The sequence below is a fragment of the Cetorhinus maximus genome, chromosome 28, assembly GCF_964194155.1.
Source record: "Cetorhinus maximus chromosome 28, sCetMax3.hap1.1, whole genome shotgun sequence".
Classification (NCBI taxonomy): Eukaryota; Metazoa; Chordata; class Chondrichthyes; order Lamniformes; family Cetorhinidae; genus Cetorhinus; species Cetorhinus maximus.
Window position 1 is genome coordinate 20242151 of NC_135906.1, and position 16279 is coordinate 20258429.

The 16279-nt window shown below is 46.7% G+C and overlaps 1 protein-coding gene across 1 annotated transcript; it reads right to left on the reverse strand.

Moving 5' to 3' along the window:
- Window positions 1-570: 570 nt before the first annotated feature.
- On the reverse strand, window positions 571-12835 carry pgls (6-phosphogluconolactonase). Its single transcript, XM_078531362.1, has 5 exons — window positions 12519-12835; window positions 6455-6562; window positions 5693-5794; window positions 3312-3452; window positions 571-2434 (listed from the first exon to the last, which is right to left on the reverse strand). The coding sequence occupies exons 1-5, from the start codon at window positions 12801-12803 to the stop codon at window positions 2306-2308; spliced, it is 765 nt and encodes a 254-aa protein (XP_078387488.1). The 5' UTR covers window positions 12804-12835; the 3' UTR covers window positions 571-2305.
- Window positions 12836-16279: the final 3444 nt, after the last annotated feature.

Below are 16279 nucleotides of genomic sequence, written 5' to 3' on the forward strand. Positions count from 1 at the left end.
TATTTTGGCACAGACTAGAAGGGCCGAATGGCCTGTTTTCTGTGCTGTAGTGTTCTATGGTTCTATCTTTAGAATTTGCCTTTAACTAAGTGGCCAGCTCAATCCACACATGGAACGTAAATATCACTTGGGCTGAATGGCCTCTTTTGGTGTTGCAGATTGTGTGCAATATAGTGCACGCTTAATTATTAGAGCCTTTAATATCTCGCTGCACCTGTCTCCTTCTGTGTTTTATTCAGTGTGCAAATAAATTCCTTGTAATCTTAGCCTGCAACAACTTGGAACTTGTGGCGGATTATTTTGCACTTTCAGAAGTTTGGAGGGTAGCCCATGTATTTCCCAGGACTATGGGTTAGCTGTTAAGACCAGTCATGATAACCTATACACAGTGGTGAATAAAAGATGCACGTTTTGGTTGAAAAGGGACCGTGCGCTTAAGGAAACTAAACCTGGACGAGAAGATGAGTGTGGGTGGTAGGAAGTGTTGGAGCTCGTGAATAGAGACTGAACGAATAATGAAGAACTGGTCTCACAGGCAAAAGTTTTGGAAACAATGACAGGACAATTCAGAATAGTACACAAAGAAGATTTATTGTCTTACACAGTACACTGTTAATAGTTTCCCAGATTAGTATTTTTCCTTTAGCCTGATTTAGCCAATGAGCTACCTCAAAGGCAATTTGTGCCTTACATAATAACCAGTTAGCAAGCTCATACCATATAATTGCAACCCCCCCTCCCCCCCCACCCCCACCCCCAATCAACACCTCATGGTAGGTAATAGCAAAAAATGCTGGAAAAACTCAGCAGGCCAGGCAGCTTCTGAGGAGAGAGAATCAGAGTCAACGTTTGGACCCCAATGTGACTCTTCTTTGAAACTCAAGTCATATTGGACTCAAAATGTTTAAACCCTGCTTCTCTCTCCACAGATGCTGCCAGACCGGCTGAGTTTTTCCAGCGCTTTCTGCTTTTATCTCAGGTTTCCAGCATCCACGGTACTTTGCTTTTATCCTGATGGTAGATACATTAGTAACTACTTCCAGGTCAAAGCAGAAGCAGGGGATGCCAACCGACCATTGGAGCGATTTGGGAAAAGTACACCTCCTGTCTTTGAAGTCAACATAAGTTTTAAGCTGGGTGCTCATCTTTGCCTAGCAGATGTCTGGTGAGCTAGCTCATTTGGGGCTTGGCAGCCGAAGTATCAGATTATATATCACCCTCCCCCGAAAACCAGGGTCAATTAAACATGCAACGCAGTTCGGACACGTACAACCAGCGAATGTTGTGAGCAAAACGCACAGAAGTCCAGCTTAAACTTTGAAACTGATATAAAATTTCCTCTTATAAGTTTTTGGTCCATTACTGAACAATTTGTCTATCTCACAACGGTTCAGTTCAGTCAGTGAAACAGTTGCAAAACACGCACTGACCCTCGTCCAGATTGGCAAGGTGTGGCTGTAAATCCCCTGCTTTTGTACGGGCAGGTACTAGTGCGGCAATGCAACCTCACCCCGACTCACTGTCTGCTTCCCAGTTTCGGACGTTGGACCCAGTTGCTTGCAGGACCCTCAAGTGACACTAAAGAAGGTGCTTCGGGTAAAGGGAATCGGGCTTCACCTCATGCAAGGCTTTACACAGCGTGTCAAGGATTTAACAAACACCATAACTTGGATCGCGGGCAGAAAGGAAATAAATTAGATTTTAAGTTAGGACCCCACTGAAAGAACAGAAATTAGTAAGTTTACCTATAGTAACTGAATTTTCCTCAAAGGCTTCATTCTCCGATTTAGAATATGTTTTAAAAACTTCAGTGATTTCACTAAGCTTTGGTTCTTGTTTGAGAGAGAGAGCATTCTCTGCAATTCTCTGAAAGAGTTTGAAAGGTGGGTTAGTTACAGATCAACAAGCTGATACGTTCCATTTTGGGAGGCAGCTGGATGTGTGTTTTTTTATAAATGAAGCATGCAGGCTGGGATCATTAAACCAAAACATCATAGGCCTGAGCGCCTCAGGAGACTTCTTTACATTCTGACGTGTGGATCCGACGCAGTAAGTGAAAATACTCAGCAGGTCTGGCAGTGTGTGTCCAGGGAGAAGCAAGAGTTAACATTTCACATCAATAACCTCTCGTCAGAACAGCTCCGATTCACTTACACCAGCAGTTCTGATGAAAGGTCCTCAACGTGAAACATTAACTGTCTCTCTCTCTCTCTCTCCACAGATGCTGCATGTCCTGCTGAGCAGTGCCAGCATTTTCTGTTTTCAGTTCAGATTTCCACGTCCGCAGTATCTTCCTTGTCTACACCTATTCCCGGTCCAGCTTGATTGTCAGCTTGCTTGCTGCAGCCTCATCAATAAGCCAGTGTACCTCGCCCTTTGCTGGCTGGATACGAGCAGCAGGCAATGGGTTTTCACTGTGACCTTCTAGAATGTCCTGGGTAGAAGACAATAGCAAACTATTGAGAAATCTGGTTCCAGATTACTTCAAATACTAATGTTGGGAGCATTCTGCTCTGTTAATTGGTCAACATCTAAAACCTGGGAAATTTAATTTAAACAGCCAATTTCAGCTGCAACTTGTGGCTCAGTTCATAGCACCCTCGCCTTTGAATCAGAGGGTTGTGGGTTCATGTCCCACTCCCGGAAACCAAGAACTGTGACTGTACTCGAAAGAGTTGCAATCTGTGACTGTTGGTAACTCGAAAGAGTTTCAATCGCCAATGCAGCACGTCACTGAGACCACGGACCATATAGGCTCATAGAACAAAGTGGGCTGCAAATCCTTGGTTAGAAACCCACTGAGAATAGTGTGTTCAGTTCCGGGTACCACAGTTCAGGATGGACACACTGGCCTTGGAGTGGGTGAAATGCAGATTCACCAGAATGATTCCAAGACTTAGGCTTAAGCTATGATGAGAGGTTGCCCAGTACAGGTTTGCGTTCCCTTGAATACAGGAAATTAAGAGGCGATTTAATTGGGGCCTTTCAGTTAATTAAAAGGTGATCTCATAGGGGTAGACAGAGAGAGAAACTATTTCCTTTGGTGGGGAGAGTCCAGAACAAGGGGAGCAGAACCTTAAAACTGGTGCTAGGCCATTCAGGGGTGATGTCAGTGGAAGTTTGGAACATTCTCCTCCAAAAAGCAGTCGAGGTTGCAGGCTATTAAAAATGTCAAAAGCAAAACTGACCGGATTCTGTTGGGCAGGGGTAGTAAAGGATATGGAATTGAGATACACATCAGCAATGATCTAACCGAATGGTGCAATTTACAGGTCAATCGACCTCTTCTGTTTCTAAAGGCAGCTTCTTACCTTTAACACAGCAGCCTTACTCTCACCGGTCACCACAAATAGAGCACAGCGTGCTGCATTCAGCAAAGGCAGGGTCATGGTTATACGCTTCGGTGGTGGTTTAGGCGAGTCACTGATTGGAGCAATGATCTTACTTTGTTCCTGTTCCAGGGAAGAGGCAACACTGCATTAACGGAGGCATTATAACTCCCGGGTTAGAATCAGCAGATCTGTATCACTATCAATTGGAAAGATTGCAAAAGCTTATCTTGTTAATCCCGACCCTTTCCCCAGTGAACTTAACTCTTCTTTTGTCTATTGGAAGAAGGGATTTTCATTTCTATAGCGCCTTTCACCAGCTCGGGACATTCCAGAGTGCTTCACAGCCAATGAGGTACTTTTGGAAGGCAGTCATTGTCGTATTGTCGGGAAGGCCTGTGTGACACTGGAGTAGTTATCGAGCTGCAGTGTGGCTGACCTGCTCCAAAACCCAGCCAATGCTGCTCTGGAGAAGGTACCAGGTTTCTCAAGGTGGCTGGCTCCTTATGTTCCTCCTCCCTCATTGCTGGGAAGAGGCTGGTCTCAGCCTTGTTGGGCTGTGGCTCGCTAGGTAGAACTCCTGCCTCAGAACCAGAAGGGTGTGGGTTCAAGACCCACTCCAGAGAATTTAGCTCCATAATCCAAGCCACCACCCCCACACCCTCCGGCTGCTCCTTCTTATGGTACAGCAACATCTTCTCTGACACAGGCCCTCAGGTGAGGCAATTGCAAAGGCCACAAAAAGACACATTCGGTTTATTGTCTTTGAGGATCTGCATTAGCTGTGGCTCAGTGGCCTTGCCTCAGAGTCAGAAGGTTGTGTGTTTAAGCCCCATGCCAGAGTGCAGAATCCAGGCTGACATTCCCAGTGCAGTACCGGAGGAGTGCTACAGTGTCAGAAGCGCTGTCTTTCAGATCTGAGATCCAAGTGAGGGTCCCTCTGCCCTCTCACATGGACATGAAAGATCATTTAGTACTAACTCAGAGAACATCAGGAGAGTTCTACCAAGTGACCTGGGTAATATTTATCCCTCAATGAACATCACATAAAACAGGTGATCTGGTCATTATCACATTGCTGTTTGTGGGAGCTTGCTGTGTGTAAATTGACTGCCATGTTTCCTATATTAGAAGCGGTAGTCACTGTTGTGAAGTATTCCATTGACTGCAAAGTGCTTTGGGACATCCTGAGGTTGTGAAAGGCACTATACTATAGCAATGAAAGGTTGTTTTGTTTCACACTGCAGCATAGTTGAGATTGGCAAGTTGTGGATCTGCTGCATGTGAAGCAGGAGGAACAGTTGTGAAGTCAATCACCAGTATCCCATGGTACAACACAAAAAGGGATTCAACATGTGTTGGCCAGAGACTTTGTCTTTTTATGAAAATTTCCAAAGGCAGGAAGCAGCTACTGCTCCCAAGTCAACAAGGGGGTGAAAGGTTATCGGGGGGTAGGCGGGAATGTGGGGTTGAGGTTACAATCAGATCAGCCATAATCTTATTGAATGGTGGAGCAGGCTCAAGGGGCCGAGTGGCCTACTCCTGCTCCTAATTCGTATGTCAAGAAGCAAGAGGGGAAGGTAAAACACCTGGATACCTGATTGTAACCTGCTAAGCCTTGGTAAGACGTGTTTGTGGGCATGCGAAGGCTGAAAAGCTGAAAACAGGATGGGTCTCAACCTGGTCAAATAATCTGCTGACACTCAGTGCCCAGACTGAGGTGAAAAGAATGGCCACTCAGGCGAGATGGACACCCCAAAGTATCACTGTCTTCAGTAAAAGAGAGGGAAGAAACAAAGAACAAAATTAAGTATTTACAGCACTGCATCCAATCCAATGGGTCCATGCTGACACTATACTCTGCATGAGCCACATCCCAGCCCTTCTATCTCTTTCTCCTCATACGCTTATCTAGTTCTTATCTAGTTAAATGCATCTATGCAATTCACCTCAACTACTCCTTGTGATAGCGTTTCCCACACTCTCAGGTAAGAAGTTTCTCTTCAATTCCCTATTAGAGTTATTGGTGACTATCCTATATTTATGGTCCCTAGTTCTGGTCTTCTCTACCCCATTAAATCCTTTCATAATCTTACAGAGCTATAATCAGGTCACCTTCTCAAGGGCAATTAGGGATGGGCAATAAACGCTGGCCCAGCTAGAGATGCCCAAATCCCATGAGACAATAAATCAAAAACAAACCCTCAGTCTTCTAGAGTAAGAGCCTTAGCTAGACATCAATCAACTGATTCAGCCTAAATATGAATAGTTTAAAGGTATGAGCTGTTTAGCCTGTGATCTTATGAGCATGTTTCACCCATTTCCATGTGCTTTTCCTTCCAACACAATGGTGTTTAAGTTACCTGCAGAAGGGGGTGGTCCGGGAACAGAGAGCAAGTGTGTCCATCGGGACCGATCCCCAGGATTAGCAAGTCGAACACTGGTATGTTATCACCTGGAAACAGCTGGAGCAGAAAACACAAAGATCACAGCGTTAAAACAAAACACTCAACCCAACCACACCGAACACAAGAACCCGGCTGTGATCAAATTAAAATGTAAGTAAAGTGGAGTGGAGTGCTGAAGAATCTCATCACACATTCAACCAGCAGCTGGATCAGAAGCGGTGGATATAAAATTCCACAGTGCCTTTAAACGATGGGCTCTGCAGAATAAGTGACCCGAAAAGCCAGGTCCAGTTCCGTGATGTTTTAAATCACTGTTTACAGCATGTTTTTAAAAAGAAAACACCACCAGCACTGACTGTGTTATTAGGTTATTAAGACAAGACCACACTGGGATTTTTGCTGCAATGTGAATGGAGTTTCAGCTTTGGCAAGTTGAGTGTGATATGTGTGAACCGTGCAACAAGTGAGAAAACTAAGCCTGTTCCACCCTTGGTACCAGTGCTGGAAGTACTCAGCAGGTGGAGGGAGGGAGGGAGGGACAGAGAGACTTCCAGGGAATGGTTTCTTCCTTCACAGCCCCCTTAGCCTTCCAACCTGAAAAGATGGGGTTTGTGGAGGGGGGGCTTGGTTTCCTGTTCCCTGTGAGTTCCTGATCAGTCCTTTTATACCACAGCACGGGAACACCCTACATATTTTCCATGCTGTTCGGTCCAGTACCTCTCTCAAACTCTCCGCATACTTGTCTGCTGCCTCCTCCACAGAAAGTGTGGGATTAATTGCGACCACATGGTTATTAGGAATGGAAATCCTGGAGAGTAGATGTTTCTGAAATAGACATTGCAAATGGTTAAACGTGATGGATACCAGCCGGTCGCAGGAGAGTCATTCACGCACAATTAAAATGCAGCAAGTGCAAATATTGTTCTGTTCATCTAACAGCCAAATCTGGTAGCTCTATTTGTATAATCCTTAGTTTAGATATTCTGTCACTGCCTCTTCTGAAGACTAATGCCCTGCGGTTATAACAATCTATTGATAAAAATAAAACACAGAAACTCACAATAACCTGCATTTACTTACCCCCTCTAGTAAAACATCCCAGCATGCTTCACAAGAGTATCATTAAACAAACTGTGACACCAAGCTCCATCTGGGTATATAAAGAGACGACCAAAAGCTTGGATAAAAAGGTAAGTTGTGGTGAAACCTAGAGAGGTTTTGGGAAGGAATTCCAGAGCTTGGGGCCCAGGCAGCTGAAGGCACGGTCGCTAATGGTGAAGCAATTAAAATCGGGGATGCCAAACAGGAGGAGCGCTGAGAGGTTTTGGGAGGGCTGCAAGAGGTTTCAGAGATGGGGAGAGGCAAGACGATGGAAGGGATCGAATCTCAAACTGTCGGAAATACAAGTCAGGCATTAACCTATCTTTTCCTTTAAGTGATTTAACTGCTGTGAAACTGTTTGATCACCTGTTGATACTCTCAAAACAACAGGGTTATTGTGAAACAAATGGTGTCAAATTCGATCTGCAGCAATTAAGGGCCTGGGTTAGGAATATTTCCCAATGGGTGGGCAGGAGAAGGGCGAGACAGTTCATTTTGGGATTAAGTTGACAGCCTTAAGATGGTAGACCCGGAAGCTTGGAACAAAACATTGATCCTTTTTCAGTAAAGGAGGTAACTAGATGCCAGATTAAGCCAGGACCACAGTGCTCAAGGACAGTCACTGACTGACCAGCTCATATATCACAGAGATAAAAACAAAAAACTACTGCGGATGCTGGAAATCCAAAACAAAAACAGAATTACCTGGAAAAACTCAGCAGGTCTGGCAGCATCGGCGGAGAAGAAAGGAGTTGATGTTTCGAGTCCTCATGACCCTTCAGCAGAACTGTTAGCTCATTATCACAACCTTGTAGTTGGGTGAATAGACTTATCATAGGATGCGGGGTGTCCTTCCCACTCAGCTCCACAAGGAGGTAGGGTGTCCTTAGGTGGATACGGGACAGGAAATGTAAGAATCCTTGTAAGCTGTTCAATGTTTGCTTGTTCGAAGTCCAACAAGTGCCTTTTGCACAAGTCGGGGGAGGGAGGGAGGGAGGGGGTGCCTGTGGGAGTGGGCGTTTTCACTGGGTCTTGCCAGCCTGAATCTAAATTCTCAGGGATTGCTGAGTGGAACAACTCTACAAACGTCTGCACTCCCGATCAGCAAATGGAGACTTTACAGACGTGCGCTGCTCGGTACATGCCCAGCGACTCCTCAGTGAAATTAAAATGTGTCCATAGCAGACGCCCACTTGACGGAATAAAACTTGGCACAAGGGAAAATTCACTGGCTTGATTTTCTCAAGGTCCAAGATGCAGCTAACTGGGGTGGAGTGCAAATTGCATTGTTAACCATGATTAGTGACATAACTGACTTTGACCATTAGCCCAACACCATTCTATCCCTTATCGTGAGTGTACCCCATCTTCCCTCTAGGGTGAATGTAAAGGGCCTCATGCCGCCGCATCGAAGGAGAGCAGGGGAGTTTGCCCCAGTGCCCCGGCCAATATTTTACCCTCAATCAACATTACCACATCGCTGTTTGTGGGAGCTTGCTGTGCACAAATTGGCTGTTGTGTTTCCTAAATTACAACAGTGGCTACACTTCAAAAAGTTACTGTGAAGTGTTTGGGATGTTCAGAGGTCATGAAAGGTGCTATATAAACGCAATCTTCCTTTTAAATGAGTCACCAAGGCAGCTCGCCACCACCTTCTCAGGGGCAATTAGGGATGGGCAATAGGTGCTGGCCCAGCAAATCCCACGAATGAATAAGAAAAGCGCCTCTGATAAATGCCTCTCTCAAAAGGTTGAGAGTCAAGGGTGTAAAATGCAAGGCCAAATAACAGTAGAAAACATTAGCAGCGAGGGATTTAAAAACCTGTGTTTTGGACAGGAATAAACCGCGATGAAAGGAAATTTTCAATACTATGAGATCCCGAAAAAAAGATGATTACCTTTGGAAAGGTGAGGGTGAGTGATTAGGATAGAGTTTTGGAGGGTAAAGGTCGGAAGAGACTTGATAAGACAAATAAAGAGGATGGAAGCTAGAGCCCACAGAACTGCTCATGGCACACTTTGCTTCAAAATTACTAGAAGTTGCTCAGCCTCTTGCTTCTGAGAGCAGATGTGGGGTCAGGGAGTCTTGGCCAAGCACATTGAGGAATGAAAATTTAAAATGGAAAGCAGATGGAGTCAACTTGAGCCAGCTATCCTCACCCCCTGCAGCTTCCTTACAACAGCCTTAGAGACACGTCTAGCCATTCCGCTGGGAATGGACAGTCCTCCCGTGGTATCTAAACCCGAGGTCTTGTGGCGCAGTGGGTAGTGTCCCTGCCCCCAGGTCAGGAGCTCAGAGTCCCACCCCAGGACTTGTTGGCCAGGGAAGGTATGTTCATAACGCGACCAAAGAGCTGGAGTATCAATAAATGCAAAATACTGCGGGTGCTGGAGTTCTGAAATAAGCACAGAAAGTACAGGGGAAACTCAGCCTGTCTGGCAGCATCTGCGAAGAGAGAAACTGAGTTAACGTTTCGAGTCCTTTATGACTCTTCTTTGGAGCCTGGGCATGAACCTGCAAACCCGTCCCAACACACGCCAATGGCAAGTGGTAAGAGTGGGAGAGACTCCTGGTTAGCCGTGCTCGATGTGGAGTGACACCTCTCAAGCTATAGCCTCTGGCTTGAGGCTAGCGACCCACGCCAGGAAAAACACACTATGGAAAACAGACATAAGCATGTGCTGCGTTTGCTTCATGCGTCACTAGACACGGGATGTCTAAATCTAATCTAAATCTGAAAGCATCTTGGAGTTAATTTTCATAAAGACTGATCAATGGTCCCACCATCAATAATCCCAACTCTCCCAAATCATCAATTTGTCAAGTTTCCCCACAACTATTGATACTCCCAACTCCAGTCCTTGCAGGTTGCTAGTGCCTTAAGCTCCGTTTTTAAACCAGATCATTCTTTTATTTTTATTTCACTGAAGGGATGTGGGCTTCGTTGACTAGGCCAGCATTTATTGCCCATCCCTAATTGCCCTTGAGAAGGTGGTGGTGAGCTGCCTTCTTGAACCGCTGCAGTCCATGTGGTGTAGGTGCACCCACAGTGCTGTTAGGGAGGGAGTTCCAGGGTTTTGACCCAGTGACAGTGAAGGAATGGCGATATATTTCCAAGTCAAGACGGTGAGTGGCTTGGAGGGGAACTTCCAGGTGGTGGTGTTCCCATCTATCTGCTGCCCTTGTCCTTCTAGATGGTAGTGGTCGTGGGTTTGGAAGGTGCTGTCTAATGAGGCTTGGTGAGTTCCTGCAGTGCATCTTGTAGATGGTACACACACTGCTGCTACTGTGCGTCGGTGGTGGAGGGAGTGAATGTTTGTGGATGGGGTGCCAATCAAGTGGGCTGCTTTGTCCTAGATGATGCCGAGCTTCTTGAGTGTTGTGGGAGCTGCACTCATCCAGGCAAGTGGAGAGTATTCCATCACACTCCTGACTTGTGCCTTGTAGATGGTGGACAGGCTTTGGGGAGTCAGGAGGTGAGTTACTCGCCACAGGATTCCTCGCCTCTGACCTGCTCTTGCAGCCACAATATTTATATGGCTAGTCCAGTTCAGTTTCTGGTCAATGGGAACCCCCAGGATGTTGGTAGTGGGGGATTCAGTGATGATAATGCCATTGAATGTCAAAGGGCGATGGTTGGATTCTCTCTTGTTGGTCTTTCCCCATCATTAATACTGCTAACCGCAATCTTATTTAGATGTGTTAGCTGTGGCTCAGTTGATAGCACTCTTGCCTCTGAAATCACAAGATTTGGGTTCATGCCCCACTCCAGCATTTGAGCACAAAAACCGAGGTTGACACTCCAGTGCAGTACCGAGGGGCCATGACATTGTCTTTCAGATGAGTAGTTAAACTGAGAGCCCATCTACCTGTTAGGATGGATATAAAAGATCTCATGGCGCCATTTTGAAGAAGAGCAGGGAAGGTATCGCTGGTGTCTTGGCTAATATTTACCCCCCCCAAACAACATAAAATCTGATGATTACTATATTGTTTGTGGGGTCTTGCTGCAGGAAAATTGGCTGCTGTGCTTCTGACATTACAACAGTGACAACACATCCAAAGTACTTCACTGGCTGTAAAACGCTTGGAGATGTTCAGTGGTCGTGAAAGGCGCTATATAAATGCAAGGCTATACCTTCTCTTTTCATTAACACTAACCCCGATTGTAAACTGGACCATAAATTCCCGATCTCAGTCTTCCCCAGATCACTAATACCCCCAAAGATTGCCTGACCACTAACAGACAGCTTTTCCTGGACCATTAGTTCTCAATTCCAGTCTATCCCTGATCATCATTCGCCCAGGATCAACACAGCTGCAGTATTAAACACATTTATCAATGTTCATCATAATATATAATTCTCCCACACCACTTAAAACCCCCACCGTGAAACTATTGCCCCATTAATACCCCATTCTGACATCATTAATCCATTAATACCCCCCACCCTGACACCATTCCCCCATTAATACCCCCCACCCTGACACCATTCCCTATTTAGTACCCCCCGACACCATTACCCCATTAATACTCCCCACCCTGACACCATTCCCCCATTAATGCCCCCACCCTGACACCATTCCCCCATTAATACCCCCCACCCTGACACCATTCCCCCATTAATACTCCCCATCCTGAGACCATTCCCCCATTAATACTCCCCATCCTGAGACCATTCCCCTATTAATACTCCCCATCCTGAGACCATTCCCCCTATTAATACTCCCCACCCTGACACCATTCCCCCGTTAATGCCCCCACCCTGACACCATTCCCCCATTAATACTCCCCATCCTGAGACCATTCCCCCATTAATACTCCCCATCCTGAGACCATTCCCCTATTAATACTCCCCATCCTGAGACCATTCCCCCTATTAATACTCCCACCCTGACACCATTCCCCCATTAATACTTCCACCCCGACACCATTCCTCGGTTAATACTCCCCACCCTGACACCATTCCCCTGTTAATACTCCCACCCTGACACCATTCCCCTGTTAATACTCCCACCCTGACACCATTCCCCCGTTAATACTCCCCACCCCGACACCATTCCCCCGTTAATACTCCCACCCCGACACCATTCCCCCATTAATACCCCCCACCCCGACACCATTCCCCCATTAATACTCCCCACCCTGACACCATTCCCCCATTAATACTCCCACCCTGACACCATTCCCCCATTAATACTCCCACCCTGACACCATTCCCCCATTAATACTCCCACCCTGAGACCATTCCCCCATTAATACTCCCCACCCTGACACCATCCCCCTATTAATACTCCCCGCCCTGAGACCATCCCCCTATTAATACTCCCCGCCCTGAGACCATCCCCCCATTAATACTCCCACCCTGAGACCATCCCCCCATTAATACTCCCACCCTGAGACCATTCCCCCATTAATACTCCCACTCTGACACCATTCCCTCATTAATACTCCCCACCCTGACACCATTCCCCCATTAATACCCCCACCCTGAGACCATTCCCCCATTAATACTCCCACCCCGAGACCATCCCCCCATTAATACTCCCTGCCCAGAGACCACCCCCATTAATACTCCCACCCTGAGACCACCCCCCCATTAATACTCCCACCCTGAGACCACCCCCCATTAATACTCCCACCCTGACACCATTCCCCCCCCGGTTAATGCCCCCTTACCCGGTACAGGCCGCAGGTGCTGTCCGGATTCTCGAACGGGACCAGCCTCTCGTCGCAGAAGCCGAGGACCCAGCGGCTCCAGGCGGCGCCGGGCGGGTCGGACTCGCGGGCAGCGGCCTCGGGCAGCTCGGCGGCCAGCAGCGGCACCAGGCTGCCCCCCGACACGGCCAAGGCGAAGCGGCCGCGCTCCCGCACCGCCGCGCTGGCCTGAGCCAGCACGAAGCGGCCCAGGGCCGGGCCCACCTCCCGGGCCGAGGGGAAGACGCGGACCCGCGGGGACAACATCCCAACTCACTCCGCTGGCCACACTCCCCGCCTGATTGGCTCACGCGCTGGTCAATCACCCAACCGCCCCACCCGATTGGTTAAACCGACTATCACCCGCCCAATCCCCCCCACTTTGATTGGTTCATTGCGCTGTCAATCACAGCGTACTCCAAAGCGATTGGGCCGCCTCGGCTTCATTCCATCCGCCTGTCGCCGGGCAGTTGGTTTCTTAACGTTTGATTGGCTGAGCTCCCGGCGTCCCGACCCCAGGCCTAATCTGATTGGGGCTTGGTAGTCACCCGAGCGAAGCCCGCCTCTTATTATCTCTGATTGGTGGAGACGGATGCCAATCGTCAGCGAAAACAAGCAATGTCATGTAGGAAGTGGCCCTTCAGCCCATCCAGTCTGTACTGCTCCTTCTGTCCCACACTGGGCACTTCCTATTGCATCTGCCCCATCTCAGCATCCCTCTCTACTCCGTTTTGTGGAATATTGCTGAAAGGAGAGACACGTCGCTGAAGCTTTTCCTCTTGCACTCATCCGGACAAAAGCAAGAATACCAAATTTCAAACAGTCACAAAACAAAAATAGGAAATAGTACTGATTGGTTGGGAAGTCCACTCTGATTGGCTGAGGTACTGCCAGAGAGAAAGCAATGGGGAACTATAGCACTCCACCCCCAACCAGCTCCTGGATAATTTAAAAGTGGCATAAGGATTGAACATGTTATTTTGTTTTTTTTTAAATTCATTCACGGGATGTGGGTTTCGCTGGCTAGACCAGCATTTTTTTTTTTGCCCCTCCCTAGTTATCCTCGAGAAGGTGGTGGTGAGCTGCCATCTTGAGTCGCTGCAGTCCACGTGGTGTAGGTACACCCACAGTGCTGTTAGGGAGGGAGTTCCAGGATTTTGACCCAGTGACAGTGAAGGAACGGCCAATATATTTCCAAATCAGGATGGTGAATGGCTTGGAGGGGAACTTGCAGATGGTGGTGTTCCCATGTGTCTGCTGCACTGGTCCTCCTAGCTGGTAGTGGTCATGGGTTTAGAAGGCGCTGTCTAAGGAGCCTTGGTGAATTCCTGCAGTGCATCTTGTAGATGGTACACACACTGCTGCTACTGTGCATTGGTGGTAGAGGGAGTGAATGTTTGTGGATGGGGTGCCAATCAAGTGGGCTGCTTTGTCCTGGATGGTGTCACGTTTCTTGTGTGGTAGGAGCTGCACTCATCCAGGCAAGTGGGGAGTATTCAATCATACTCCTGACTTGTGCCTTTTAAGTCAGTCCGTATGAATATTTGTCACTTCTAGCAAGTGTAAATAAGCCACATTTCAGATCGATTATCTTAAACTGGTTGTTAGTGTAGTTATTAGCACATTGGCACTCAGGATTGTTCAGTAAGTAATCAGTCTTCAGCTATCCTGCCCTTCACGTCTGCTCCACCATCCAATGAGATCCATGTATATGCCTTGGTTTCACCTCCCTTCAAAACTTCAGATAAATTTAAATCTGTGATTAATAGATTGATGCTGAATCAATTGTTAACAATTGCCATTTGCAGGAGTTCGAAGCTCCTCCCACCCTTCGCATACAGAAGTCTTTCATGATTTTGCTCCCAAAAGGTAAGGCTGTAATTTTTATACAGCCTTATACAAAGTCACAGATTTCACATCCAGAGGAAAAAGTTTCTCTCCATCTACCCCATCCCTTCCCTCCCCTTAATATAAGCTTTTTTTTAAAAAAAACCTTCACCAGAGCTTCTGTGCTCTTTTTATAGTAAGGCCATAACAGTACCCAGTACTGTAGGTTAAAGTTTTTGAGGTTCATTCTTGTGGGACTATTTGTATTTATGCTAGGGGGATATGAAGACTGTACTGCAGAAATAGCCAAAGCTGGAACAACACCACAGGTGAATGAACACCCATAAAGAGACAATACAAAAACAGAATTACCTGGAAAAACTCAGCAGGTCTGGCAGCATCGGCGGAGAAGAAAAGAGTTGACGTTTCGAGTCCTCATGACCCTTCAGCAGAACTAAGTGAAGTTAGGAGAGGGGTGGATTATAAACTGGTTTAAGGTGGGGAGGGGGGGAGAGAAGTTGGGTGGGGGGTGGTTGTAGGGACAAGCAAGCAGTCATAGGAGCAGATAATCAAAAGATGTTACAGACAAAGGAACAAAGAGGTGTTAAAGGTGGTGATATTATCTAAGAAAATGTGCTAATTAAGAATGGATGGCAGGACACTCAAGGTACAGCTCTAGTGGGGATGGGGTGGAAAGACTGACAGGGCATTGAAGGTATAGATTTAAAAATAATGGAAATAGATGGGAAAAGAAAAATCTATATAAATTATTGGAAAAACAAAAGGGAGGGGGAAGAAACGGAAATGGGGGTGGGGATGGGGGAGGCAGTTTAAGATCTAAAGTTGTTGAATTCAATATTCAACCCGGAAGGCTGTAAAGTGCCTAGTCAGAAGATGAGGTGCTGTTCCTCCAGTTTGTGTTGGGCTTCACTGGAACAATGCAGCAAGCCAAGGACAGACATGTGGGCAAGAGAGCAGGGTGGAGTGTTAAAATGGCAAGCGACAGGGAGGTTTGGGTCTTTCTTGCGGACAGACCGCAGGTGTTCTGCAAAGCGGTCGCCCATGGTTCAGGTCTGTGGTGTCTGCACCATGGACAACAATACCAGTGTGCATTTATATAGCATTCATAGCATAGTAAACTGCCCCAAGGCACTGCACAGAATGGTAATCAGACAAAATTGGACACAACTACGTAAGGAGACATTAGGACAGGCGACTAAAAGCTTGGTCAAAGAGGTAAGCGTTAAGGAGCATCTTAAAGGAGGAGAGGTTTAGGGAAAGAATTCCAGAGCTTAGGGCCTAGGGAACTGAAGGATTCGCCATCAATGGTGGATCGAAGAAAATTGAGGATGCGCAAGAGACCAGAACTGGAGTAGTACTGGGATCTTGAAGGTTTGTAGGGATGGAAGGGGGTTACGGAGAGAGGAAAGGGAGGCCACGAATAGATTTGAAATAAGAATGAGAACTTCAAAATCAGGATTTAGTAACCACGTTTTTTGCCTTCTCAGTTGTTTTGCTCTACAAAAGAATGTGCTGAATCAGACGGGCTTGGTGAGTGTCACCAGTGATATGATTAGGCAAAGTAAACACAAGCTTTGTTGAGCAGTTTAGCAATAAAATAGCCATCTACATTCATTATTACAGAGAAGTTTCTGAATTACTGCATACATATGGATATATATATATGTATAATATATATTCAACAACTTGCATTTATGTTGTGCCTTTAATGCAGTAAAGCATCCCAAGATGTCACAGGATCATTATCTGATACAATCTGACACCAAGCCACATAAGGCAATATTAGGGCAGATGACCAAACCGTTTGGTCAAAGAGGTATGTCTTAAGGATGGTCTTAAAAAAAGGAGAGATTTAGGAGGGAATTTTAGAGATTAGGACCCAGGCAGCTGCCAAG

What these genes read in the sequence shown, in the direction of transcription:
- pgls (XM_078531362.1), bottom strand. Translation starts at nt 12,803, where the DNA reads ATGTTGTCCCCGCGGGTCCGCGTCTTCCCCTCGGCCCGGGAGGTGGGC. An exon ending in ATGCGGAGAGTTTGAGAGAG is followed by an intron (nt 5,795 to 6,454) that starts GTACTGGACCGA and finishes TTTCTGCTCCAG; the next exon opens with CTGTTTCCAGGTGATAACAT. An exon ending in GTAAGGCTGCTGTGTTAAAG is followed by an intron (nt 2,435 to 3,311) that starts GTAAGAAGCTGC and finishes TCTTCTACCCAG; the next exon opens with GACATTCTAGAAGGTCACAG.